The following is a 13,354-nucleotide window of genomic DNA, read 5'->3' as shown; positions in this document are numbered from 1 at the left end:
AAACAGTGATGAACAACACAATAAATAAAATTTAAAATTCTCTAGAAGGAACCAATAGCAGAATAACTGAGGCAGAAGAATGGATAAGAGACCGGGAAGATAAAATAGTGGAAATAACTACCACAGAGCAAAATAAAGAAAAAAGAATGAAAAGAATTGAGGACAATCTCAGAGACCTCTGGGACAACATTAAATGCAGCAACATTCGAATTATATGGGTCCTAGAAAAAGAAGAGAGAAAAAAGGGGACTGAGGAAGTATTTGAAAAGATTATAGTTGAAAACTACCCTAATATGGGGGAGGAAAGAGTCAATCAAGTCCAGGAAGCGCAGAGCCCCATACAGGATAAATCAAAGGAGAAACACACCGAGACACATATTAATCCAACTATCAAAAATTAAATACAGGGCTTCCCTGGTGGCGCAGTGGTTGAGAGTCCACCTGCCGATGCAGCGGACAAGGGTTCGTGCCCAGGTCCGGGAAGATCCCACATGCCTCAGAGCGGTTGGGCCCGTGAGCCATGGCTGCTGAGCCTGCCCGTCCTGAGCCTGTGCTCCGCAACGGGAGAGGCCACAACAGTGAGAGGCCTGCGTACCGCAAAAAAAAAAAAAAAAAATTAAACACAAAGAAAAAATTTTAAAAGCAGCCAGGGAAAAGCAACAAATAACATACAATGGAATCCCCATAAGGTTAACAGCTGATCTTTCAGCGGAAACTCTGCAAACCAGAAGGGAGTGGCAGGACCTATTTAAAGTGATGAAAGGGAAAAACCTACAACCAAGATTACTCTACCCAGCAAGGATCTCATTCAGATTCAATGGAGAAATTAAAACCTTTACAGATAAGCAAAAGCTAAGAGAATTCTGCACCACCAAACCAGCTCTACAACAAATGCTAAAGGAACTTCTCTAGGCAGGAAACACAAGAGAAGGAAAAGAACTACAATAACAAACCCCAAACAATTAAGAAAATGGTAATAGGAATATACTTATCGATAACTACCTTAAATGTAGATGGATTAGATGCTCCCACTAAAAGACATAGACAGGCTGAATGGATACAAAAACAAGGCTGTATATATGCTGTCTACAAGAGACCCACTTCAGACCTAGGGACACATACAGACTGAAAGTGAGGGGATGGAAAAAGATATTCCGTGCAAATGGGAATCAAAAGAAAGCTGGAGTAGCAATTCTCATATCAGACAAAATAGACTTTAAAATAAAGACTATTACAAGAGGCAAAGAAGGACACTACATAACGATCAAGGAATCGATCCAAGAAGAAGATATAACAATGGTAAATATTTATGCACCCAACATAGGAGCACCTCAATACACAAGGCAAATGCTAACAGCCATAAAATGGAAAATCGACAGTAACACAGTCATATTAGGGGACTTTAAGACCCCACTTTCACCAATGGACAGATCAACCATAATGAAAATAAATAAGGAAACACAAGCTTTAAATGGTACATTAAACTAGATGGACTTAATTGATATTTATAGGACACTCCATCCAAAAACAACAGAATACACTTTCTTCTCAAGTGCTCATGGAACATTCTCCAGGATAGCTCATAACTTGGGTCTCAAATCAAGACTTGGTAAATTTAAGAAAATTGAAATTGTTTCAAGTATCTTTTCCGACCACAACGCTATGAGTCTAGATACCAATTATAGGAGAAAAACTGTAAAAAATAAAAACACATGGAGGATAAACATATGCTACTAAATAACCAAGAGATCACTGAAGAAATCAAACAATACCTAGAAACAAATGACAATGAAAACATGACAGCCCAAAACCTATGGAATGCAGCAAAAGCAGTTCTAAAAGGGAAGTTTATAGCAATACAGTCCTACCTCAAGAAACAAGAAACATCTCAAATAAAAAACCTAACTTTACACCTAAAGCAATTAGAGAAAGAAGAACAACAACAACAACAAAAAAAACAAAGTTAGCAGAAGGAAAGAAATCATAAAGATCAGGTCAGAAATAAATGAAAAAGAAATGATAGCAAAGATCAATAAAACTAAAAGCTGGTTCTTTGAGAAGATAAACACAATTGATAAACCATTAGCCAGACTCATCAAGAAAAAAACGGAGAAGTCTCAAATCAACAGAACTAGAAATGAAAAAGAAGTAACAACTGACACTGCAGGTATACAAAGGATCATGAGAGATTACTACAAGCAACTATATGCCAAGAAAATGGGCAACCTGGAAGAAATGGACAAATTCTTAGAAAAGCACAACCTTCTGAGACTGAACCAGGAAGAAATAGAAAATATAAACAGACTAATCACAAGCACTGAAATTGAAACTGTGATTAAAAGTCTGCCAACAAACAAAAGCCCAGGACCAGATGGCTTCACAGGTGAATTCTATCAAACATTTAGAGAAGAGCTAACACCTATCCTTCTCAAACTCTTCCAAAATATAGCAGAGAGAAGAACACTCCCAAGCTCATTCTACAAGGCCACCACAACCCTGATACAAAAAGCAGACAAAGATGTCACCAAAAAAAGAAAACTACAGGCCAGTATTACTCATGAACATAGACGCAAAAATCCTCAACAAAATACTAGCAAACGGAATCTAACAGCACGTTAAAAGGATCATACACCATAATCAAGTGGGGTTTATCCCTGGAATGCAAGGATTCTTCAAAATACGCAAATCAGTGCGATAAATCATATTAAAAAATTGAAGGATAAAAACCATATGATCATCTCAATAGATGCAGAAAAAGCTTTCGACAAAATTCAACACCCATTTATGATAAAATCTCTACAGAAAGTAGACATAGAGGGAAGTTACCGCAACATAATAAAGGCCATATATGACAAACCCACAGCCAACATCGTTCTCAATGGTGAAAAACTGAAACCATTTCCACTATGATCAAGAACAGGAGAAGGTTGCACTCTCACTACTGTTATTCAACATTGTTTTGGAAGTTTTAGCCACAGCAATCAGAGAAGAAAAAGAAATAAAAGGAATCCAAATTGGAAAAGAAGAAGTAAAACTGTCACTGTTTGCAGATGACATGATACTATACTTAGAGAATCCTAAAGATGCTACCAGAAAACTACTAGAGCTAATCAGTGAATTTGGTAAAGTAGCAGGATACAAAATTAATGCACAGAAATCTCTTGCATTCCTATACACTAATGATGAAAAATCTGAAAGAGAAATTAAGGAAACACTCCCATTTACCATTGCAACAAAAAGAATAAAATACCTAGGAATAAACCTACCTAAGGAGACAAAAGATATGTATGCAGAAAACTATAAGACACTGGTGAAAGAAATGAAAGATGATAAAAACAGATGGATAGATGTACTATGTTCTTGGATTGGAAGAATCAACATTGTGAAAATGAGTATACTACCCAAAGCAATCTACAGATTCAGTGCAATCCCTATCAAACTACCAATGGCATTTTTCACAGAACTGGAACAAAAAATTTCACAATTTGTATGGAAACACAGAAGACCCTGAAGAGCCAAAGCAATCTTGAGAACGAAAAACGGATCTGGAGGAATCAGGCTCCCTGACTTCAGACTATACTACAAAGCTACAGTAATCAAGACAGTACGATACTGGCACAAAAACAGAAATATAGATCAATGGAACAGGATAGAAAGCCCAGAGATAAACCCACACACATATGGTCACCTTATCTTTGATAAAGGAGGCAAGAATATACAATGGAGAAAAGACAGTCTCTTCAGTAAGTGGTGCTGGGGAAACTGGACAGCTACATGTAAAAGAATGAAATTAGGACACTCCTTAACACCATACACAAAAATAAACTCAAAATGGATTGAAGACCTAAATGTAAGGCCAGACACTATAAAACTCTCAGAGGAAAACATAGGCAGAGCACTCTATAACATAAATCACAGCAAGATCCTTTTTGACCCACCTGCTAGAGAAACAGAAATAAAAACAAACAAATGGGACCTAATGAAACTTAAAAGCTTTTGCACAGCAAAGGAAACCATAAATAAGATGAAAAGACCACCCTCAGAATGGGAGAAAATATTTGCAAACGAAGCAACTGACAGAGAACTAATCTCCAAAATACACAAGCAGCTCGTGCAGCTCAATATCAGAAACAAGCAACCCAACCCCAAAATGGGCAGAAGACCTGAATAGACATTTCCCCAAAGAAGATATACAGACTGCCAGCAAACACATGAAAGCATGCTCAACATCACTAATCATTAGAGAAATGCAAATCAAAACCACAACGAGGTATCACCTCACACCAGTCAGAATGGCCATCATCAAAACATCTACAAAGAATAAATGCTGGAGAGGGTGTGGAGAAAAGGGAGCCCTCTTGTGCTGTTGGTGGGAATGTAAATTGTTACAGCCACTATGGAGAACAGTATGGAGCTTCCTTAAATAACTAAAAATAGTACTACCATATGACTGAGCAGTCCCACTACTGGGCATATACCCTGAGAGAACCATAATTCAAGGAGTCAGGTACCACAATGTTCATTGCAGCTCTATTTACAATAGCCATGGAAGGACGTGGAAGCAACCTAAGTGTCCATTGACAGTTGAATGGATAAAGAAGGTGTGGCACATGTATACAATGGAATATTCCTCAGCCATGAAAAGAAACAGAATTGAGTTATTTGTGTTGATGAATGGGTCTAGAGACTGTCATACAGAGTGAAGTAAGTCAGAAAGAGAAAAACAAATACTGTATGCCAACACATATATATGGAATCTAAAAACAAAAAAAAAACACGTTCTGATGAACTTTGGCGCCAGACAGGAATAAAGACGCAGATGTAGAGCATGGACTTGAGGACAGGGGATGGGGCAGGGTAAGCTGAGACGAAGTGAGAGAATGGCATGGACAAATATACACTACCAAACATAAGGTAGATAGCTAGTGGGAAGCAGCTGCATAGCACAGGGAGATCAGCTCGGTGCTTTGTGACCACCTAGAGGGGTGGGATGGGGAGGGTGGGAGGGAGACGCAAGAGGGAGGGGATATGGGGATGCATGTATATGTATAGCTGATTCACTTTGTTATACAGTAGCAACTAACACAACAATGTAAAGCAATTATACTCCAATAAAGATGTTTAAAAAAAAGTTTTAAATAAGACCAGTCATGACACTAGTGCGTGGGGAGTCCCCCATTTCACACTTCTCCATGCAGAAATGTGTCTTTTTCTGTCTCTAATTTGGTCCTCTCTCCATGACCAAAGTGCCCAAAATCCCATGGAGACTCATTATTTTTATTTATTTATTTTTTTTGCGGTACGCGGGCCTCTCACTGTTATGGCCTCCCCCGCCGCGGAGCACAGGCTCCGGACGCACAGGCTTAGCGGCCATGGCTCACGGGCCCAGCCGCTCCGCGGCATGTGGGATCCTCCTGGACCGGCACGAGCCCACGTCCCCCGCATCGGCAGGTGGACTCCCAACCACCGCGCCACCAGGGAAGCCCAGAGACTCATTATTTTTTAACACCTTTTCATGTGGAACCTTGTCAAAGGCTCTGGGAAGATCTAAATAGCTCATTGGCAATCTCTGAGCTAGGAATCGGGAAACCTGGGTTCTAGTCGTGACTGTCATTGGTTTATCACCGAACTTTGGAAGAGACACAGAACAGCGCCAATCTCCGTTTTTCATTGGTGAAATGAGAATGATTATGCTGGCGGTCAACATCATAAAAATTCTACAACCATCAAATGAGACGCTGTTATTTAAGAATAACATTCTCAGCAAGGTATAAAACAAAAGTATAAGGGGTAATTATTTTGAAAATTTACAGCAGCATCTTTTTCATTCATATGCATGATTCTTTCCCTAAAGGACTGCAGTAGATAGACATGGTTCCTCCAGCACTCCCAGGGTGATGCTTGTTCAACAGTAACTACTTTCACTCCTAGAAGAGATGCAGGTTTATAGAACCAGTAGGACCTGGCTCAGCTTTTGTTGGTGTAGTATTTAAGTGCACTGAAGAGTGGACTCTGGAATTGGTTGGACCTTGGCAGGGGTTGAGGCCATGCCGATCGCTAAATGTGTGACCATGAACAAGGTATTGAACCTCTCTGTGCCTCACCTGTAAGTGGGATTTATTAAGGCTTATTGGAATAAGGCTTAGTGGAATATTAAGGCTTCATGGAGTTATGAGGTTTAAATAAGAGGGTAAATACATGTAGAATGCTTAGAATCGTGCAGGACGCGTAGCAGCCACTCAATCGCTAGCAGTTCTTGTTCTTATTCATGTAATGTCCCAAGAGCCAGCAGCTGGTCCAGCCTACCTAAATTTTGTGATTGCCCGTCATTCAGCACATCCACCATAAACTCTTTTATTCATGTCTTGTGTGAGACTCTTTCAGCAGATGGATGAATGGATGCTTTCCTTTCTGTTTTCTGAAACAAGTAGTGGATTGGGGTGGGGTGATGTGAAGGGGAGAACTACCTTTTCTTTTTTTTTAAAGGTCTTTTTTTATTTTATTTTTATTACTTTTTTGGCTGCGCCACATGGCTTGCAAGATCCCAGTTCCCTGACCAGGGATCAAACTCGAGCCCCCTGGCAGTGAGAGTGCTGAGTGCCAACCACTGGACCGCCAGGGAATTTCCAGGAACCACCTTTCCAGTGACTGATTTCCTGCCCTGGCAGAATGGGCAAGGGTGGGGGTCATACCCCCATCCTGCCTCCTTGGGCCTGGGAAAACTTGCCCCTTTGGTGCTCCCTGGTCCCCCCCTCTGTCCCTGCCCAGTTCACCTAGTTTCTTCTGACGTCCGCATCCAGCACATCAGCTCACCCTACAGAGCAGGGACGTTGGAGCCAGATGATCACTCAGGCACTGAATCCAATTTCCCTCGGGGATCAGACCACGGGGCACTGGGTGGGACTCCATTCTGCTGGCACCCCCGAGGGGCGCTTGCTCCTGCCGGCAGCCTTAAGGGGCTGGAGACCAGCCGGCCGTGCAATATCACTCTCGTGCTGCTTCTCCAGGGGTGATTCACAGCTGGGGATGAAGCCCGGCTGGGCTGGGGGCCAAGGCCATCACCTCGTGGTCAGACTTGGGTGGTAATCCCAATTGGTTTTGCATGAGCTCCCATTTCATTCAGATTAAGGAAGGACCTGGCCAGGGCAGACAGCTGGTGGCTTGGGAGTGGGGACAGAAGGAGGAGGGCTACTGGAATCCAAGGCATTTAGGTTTTCAGGGCTAAACATATCTTTTGTTAATTCCTTCACCAGTTTGTTTGTTTGTTTTCATTGCTGTTGCTGTTGTTTTCCTGAGCTTAATGGGAAATCTGCAAAGAAGAGTTTGAACTGCACTTATTTCTTCATTTTTAAAATAAATATTTGCCAAGTGCAAGTGTTTCAGCTTCAGGATTGGGGATGACTGGCAGAAGGCTCTGGAATTGTGCAGGCTGGAGGCCGCTGCCTTTAGTGGCACCCCCGGGAAGTAAACATGAAAGCCATCAAGGAACAGGGTCCCTCGTGTAACTGGAGTGGTAGGAAAAGCATGGACTCCAGGGTCAAACTGGATTCTCATTCTGTCACCAGATTTGATAGCTCAGGCCAGTTGTTTAACGTATTGCATCTCATCTTCCCCATCTATTCTATCAGTATATCAGGTAGGACTTTTGATGTTGCAGAGAACCTTTTCATTACGTTAACAATAAGGTAATATGCTGAGTAACTAGAAAGGCCCGTCCTCTTCTCCAAAGATGTACAAGCAAGGCCTCAAAGACTCGAGCCTAAGGCATAGTGAGCCAGAGAGAAGAACACCAGGTTCTTGGCGCAGCCCGGCTTGGTCTCCGCCTTGTCCCTTCTCTTTGCCATTCCCAACGCGCGAGGCCCCTGGTGGGCGTGTGCCGCTCCTGAGCCTTCAGGCCTGGCCTCTGGGAGGCAGGGCTCACCTCCTCCCCCTTGCCTGTGGGAGGGGCCCCGGGCGGAAGCTGGACTGCAGGCCACGCAGGATCGGAACTCACACCACCTCTCCTCTTCCTCTTCTCCACAGATCCGGGTAGATGGGCCCAGGGGCAATGCCCTCCAGTACGAGACGGTGCAGGTGGTGGACCCCGGCCCCGTCCTCCGGGACATGGCCTTCTCCAAGGACCACAAGCAGCTCTACATCATGTCGGAAAGGCAGGTAAGGCACGCTGAGCTCTGTCAGACATTTGTCTTGCTGCTAAGGACTAGCCTGTGGCTCCGTGGAAACCTGCAGGAGGCTGGCTGCAGAGAAGGGATGTGATTTATTTGACTCAGTGTGTATCCTTTCCGTTATGCTGCCTGGGGACAGAGGCTGAGTGCGCCGAAACAGGGAATAAAACCTCCCACATATCAAAATATCTGTGAGTCAAGAGCAAATCCACTGACTTCAGAGTGATGGTGTGCATAGGTGCAGGGCCAACATTTGCTCTCGCCTGAAGAAACATGGTACAGATGCCCAAGTTTTTGGTCCCGATTTCCCTACACGCTGTATAATCTCCTACCAAGGTCACCTTCCTGGACCCTGGAGGTCTATGGTGGGCAAGGATTTGTCGCCCAGAAAAACTTAGTTGAGGGCACATCATGGAAGAGTCAGATGGAGATTCAGAAGACAGGGTCTGTGTGTATGAGATGAGATGCTGTGTCCCGAGGCTCCGTGTGTACCTGGAACTCTAATATGGAACCTCCAGCAGATTCCATGAGGCCACACCAGGCAGAAGAGATATGGTGTGAGGATTGGTATTAGCTGATGTGCAGTAGGAAGTAGCAGAGTTGGATTTGCTTCTGGAACTCAGCTGAGAACTAAGTTCTTCAGGGGTCCCTGAGCTCAGACCAGGACTCATACCTTTGCAGCGGGCAAAGGAGTAAATTTCGCCTTGGGAATTCCATCCATTTCAGGGTATTTCCTGGGGCGCCCTAATTCACAGCCCGCAGTGTTCCACCCCACAAGACACAGCCCACCCCAAGTGCTGCTTCGCACTGCCATGCCTCTGCCCCTGTGGCCTCTCTGGAGGATGGGTCATTCTGGGAGCTGTCCTCCCCGCCCATGAATATGTATACATTAGCTCTGAGCGGCAAAGGCAGATTCCCCCATCTGATTCATCTTCATTAGTGAGGCCTGAACTCCCCAGAGGACCTTGCTGACAGAGTCTGTTGTTCTGCCTGTTCCCTCTCTGCAAAGTGAGGGAGATAAACACTGCATTATGCCGCCCACAGGGCCTGTGCGTTATGCCTTGGCAGCCCACAGCAGCTCCACCCTCCCCAAGAGCTCAATGACATCTTCTCATGGCAAGGGACCCCCCCCATCCAGCCACACTGGGACCCCTTGTGGTGCCCTCGCTGAGGCTGCCACGATGTGAAGCCGAGTGGGGAGCACTTTATCCCAGGAGTCCGGACTGGTATGAAGCTGCTCCTTTGCTTTCATTTCTTACTCCTTTTCCATGAGGCCCACACTCCCCCTCCCTGCCTACCTCTAAGGCCCTAGACACTGAGGGGGAAGCAGCTTTCCCTGGTGGAATGAAGTCTTTGGAGAAGACCCAAGACCTCCACAGGCATTGAATGTTTCAGGATTTCTTACGTGACCTGAAAGCCAGGATTTCTGAACCTGGGACTTAAAATATCTAAGGACTTCCAAAGAGGAAAATCGAAAAGCTGTGTGGAGCCCCCTCTCATTGCTGAGTTGGGATTCTGAGGTTCTTTTTTTTTTTTGGCTGCGTCAGGTCTTAGTTGCAGCACACGGGCTCTTCGTTGCGGCGTGCAGGCTTCTCTCTAGTTGTGGCGTGCGGGTTTTCTCTCTCTAGTTGTGGCGCACAGCCTCCAGGGCGCATCGGCTCTGTAGCTGTGGCCCACAGGGTCCAGAGCCCTTGGGCTCTGTAGTTTGCAGCACGCGGGCTCTCTCATTGAGGCGCACGGGCTCAGTAGTTGTGGCACGCTGGCTTAGTTGCCCTGCGGCACGTGGGATCTTAGTTCCCCCGACCAAGGATGGAACCCCCATCCCCTGCACTGGAAGACGGATTCTTTACCCCGGACCACTAGGGAAGTCCCGGGGTTCTGAGGTTCTTGATTTCACCTGTCCCACTTCCCTAAGAGCACGGTCAGTGGTCAGTACCCATTCAGGCTTGACAGCGAGGCATGCTGGGAGCTCTGGATTATGGGCACGCTGGGAAGGAGAGGAGGGCGGGAGTGGATAGAGTTTGGGCCGTTATCCGCTATGGGGCCCTCCTCATAGGCCTGCCACCCGAATCCCAGTCCCAAGACCCTGACATCTGGGCCAGCACTGGCGTCCACTGGGGTTGCAGGTTCTCTGTGGGGAGGGTAATATAGCAAGATGGGTAATCAGACTGACCTTGGTGTCAGGGTATCTGAGCATGAACCTTGGTCCTACCATTTACTAAGTGTGATCTCAGGGAAGCTCCTAACCTCTTTAAGATTCGTTGTCCTCAGCTGGAACATGGACGTAATGATACAATTCACTGGTGTGGTTGCAAGGACCTAGTGACATAATGCATGTAATCAGCACGATGAGAGCCTGGCACAGCGTAAGGGCTTGGTACGCGGAGGCTCCTATTCTTATGACGTTGCGCCAGGAGCGTCTGGAACTGGCCGTGTGTGGAGTCTGGCAGGTGGTGGCATTAAGATTCTGGGTGATCTATCAGGGGTGGAGCACAGGAGTCCAGGTCAAGGCTGAGGCAGGCTCCTCAGCAGGGATCCAGGCCCAGTGGAGAGCAAATCAAGAGCCCACAGCCTGCAGTTCTGATGGGGCAAGAGCAGCCTGGTAGATCTATCTGGAGAAATACCAGGCCCCGGGGCTTCAGGACTAACGCCTACCAGCCTCTGTCGGCCGGTGGGTGAGTCTCCGCCATGATGGATCAGAACACTTTGCGGGCTGGGACTGCAGGCTGAGGGTGTGTGCTCGGCCCTGATGTAAGCTCTGCCTGAAAGGTGCTTCACTTTATCATCTAATTTTTTCTTTTCCCTTAAAACTTAGCTCTGCTGTCACACATTCAGTGAACTACTCCTGACCCGTGCTTCACACCTCTACGGTAGCTCTTCTCAGACTGAGCTGTGATGACTTTCTTGTCTTTCTCTCCTAGCAGACTGACAGCAGCTGGAGGACAGTTCTATGTCTTCTTCGTCTGCCTAAATCTCACCTTATAGGCCTGTGATAGTTATTTGATGAATGTACAGGTGAATGAATCAATGAATGAATTCCCAGTGTCTTCACGCAACCAGAATTAAAAAAGAGAAGAACTGATATGAATGATTTATTGCTTATCTTAATTCCCAAGTTTGAACTTATATGATTAAAAGACTATACTTTAGATAAAGAAAGCATTCCCCCAGGCTTCAGTCATCTGTTTATCACTGCCATGACTTTTGCCCTGTTCTGAGCTATTTCTTGCTTTGTGTTTTCATTTATATAAACTTGCTGGTTAAACTTAAATAGCCTACTTTAACTATCTCTTAAATAATAATATCATACATCTGATGTGATAGTCATATATAATATACCTAATTGTGATATTGTAATTTATAATAAGAACTGTGTATTCAGTCTTCATCCCTATTTCTGGCACAGAGCTACCACAGTCCTTGGAATTTCCTGAGTGATAAAAGCAATGGGAGCTATCACTACAATTATTTGCAGGCTGAATAATTCTATAGCCGGGATACTGTTTCTGTTGTTTTGGATATGTGAGTTCCTCTCTATTTCTTATCCAGCAAGGGCTCCTTTCTATGTAGTACACTTTTTCTTGGAGTGGCTGAGTGCGCCCTGCTAGGTATCAGTGTCATTTTGTCAGGGTCTGCCTGTCTCTTGCAGTGCCATATTATGTTTCTGTCTTTTTGCTTTTCTTCTGCGTGACTCTGGGTATCTCCCTAGGGTGTGTGTGTGTGTGTGTGTGTGTGTGTGTGTGTGTGTGTGCGCGCGTGTGCGCACATATATGGACGCACACACACACACACCTTCCCCTGTGTCTGTCTCTGTGTGTCTCCATCAGTCTCCTTGCTTTGTACATGTCTGTGTGTATGTATATGGTATATATTTACTACAACTGCAGTACTCCCAAGGGAATGTCTATACACACTGAAGCCAGTGTGATAAAAACCTGCCAAACTGATGGGAGGGAAGTGAGAGGAAATGTCAGCAAGGCAGACAAATGAGGAGATGAGGTAGCAGAGCTGGGGCTGTCCTCAGGTGCCCTGGAGCAACCCACTGCGGGGGGGAGAAGCAGCTGTTCCCACCACAAGGCGAGGCTCTTCTTTGATAGGCCCCAGAGCAAGTGGCAGATTTCTCAGTAAATTTCAGCATCCCTGCCATCCAGCACACCACCTCTCCCCTGCCTGAGAGCCAGAGGCCTTAAGCACATGCTTCTGCTTCTGAGGTACACTTTCAGTTGTGTCTGGGCCAAAGCTATCTCTAACGGCGTTCTTTGATTTACTGACTCCTGTTGACAGTGGGTCAGCTTCCAGGTGCCTGGGGACATCACAGCCTGTCGCCCTCATGAGCCAGTGGCACTCCAGTCCTAGCTGTGAACCAGGATACAGATGTCTGCAAGGGCTGAGGAGGTGGGTCCAGAGGTGGGCCCACCTAGGAAAGCAGGGCCAGGCAAGGGCTGCTCTCCTTGGCTCCAGCATAGTCCCGCAGTGAAGTAGTGAGGGCCATCTTGCTTTGTAACGAATCACCCAGGCCTGATTCGTTCATTCACCAAACAGATATTCACTAAGCAACTACTATGTGCCAGACACTAGCCCAGGCACTGGGGATTCAACAGTGAAGAAACAGATAAATATCCTTGACTTTCAGCAAGAGAAAGCATCAAGAAGAATCAGCCTGCTAAAGGAGTCCTCTAGTAGCTTAGCAGGGAGTAAGTGACGTGGAGCGGGGTAGCAACCTGCTAAAGGAGTCCTCTAGTAGCTTAGCAGGGAGTAAGTGACGTGGAGCGGGGTAGCAACCTGCTAAAGGAGTCCTCTAGTAGCTTAGCAGGTAGTAAGTGACGTGGAGCGGGGTAGCAACCTGCTAAAGGAGTCCTCTAGTAGCTTAGCAGGGAGTAAGTGACGTGGAGCGGGGTAGCAACCTGCTAAAGGAGTCCTCTAGTAGCTTAGCAGGTAGTAAGTGACGTGGAGCGGGGTAGCAACCTGCTAAATGAGTCCTCTAGTAGCTTAGCAGGGAGTAAGTGACGTGGAGCGGGGTAGCAACCTGCTAAAGGAGTCCTCTAGTAGCTTAGCAGGTAGTAAGTGACGTGGAGCGGGGTAGCAACCTGCTAAAGGAGTCCTCTAGTAGCTTAGCAGGTAGTAAGTGACGTGGAGCGGGGTAGCAACCTGCTAAAGGAGTCCTCTAGTAGCTTAGCAGGGAGTAAGTG

At 45.8% G+C, this 13,354-nt stretch overlaps 1 protein-coding gene across 5 annotated transcripts in view; it reads left to right on the top strand.

Annotated features, from left to right (window-relative positions):
• PLXNA4 (plexin A4) overlaps positions 1-13,354 on the top strand; it is a 606,963-nt gene that overhangs the window by 441,037 nt on the left and 152,572 nt on the right. For all 5 annotated transcript variants that reach the window (XM_082846558.1, XM_082846557.1, XM_082846560.1 and 2 more), the window contains one exon: positions 8,023-8,154. In XM_082846558.1, the coding sequence (XP_082702684.1) occupies positions 8,023-8,154 (132 nt within the window). The remainder of the gene's footprint in view (positions 1-8,022; positions 8,155-13,354) is intronic.

This window comes from Leucopleurus acutus (genome assembly GCF_964270905.1).
Source record: "Leucopleurus acutus genome assembly, chromosome: 9".
Taxonomy (NCBI): domain Eukaryota; kingdom Metazoa; phylum Chordata; class Mammalia; order Artiodactyla; family Delphinidae; genus Leucopleurus; species Leucopleurus acutus.
The sequence above is the reverse complement of the archived record's forward strand: the minus strand, read 5'-3'. Positions and strand labels throughout refer to the sequence as shown.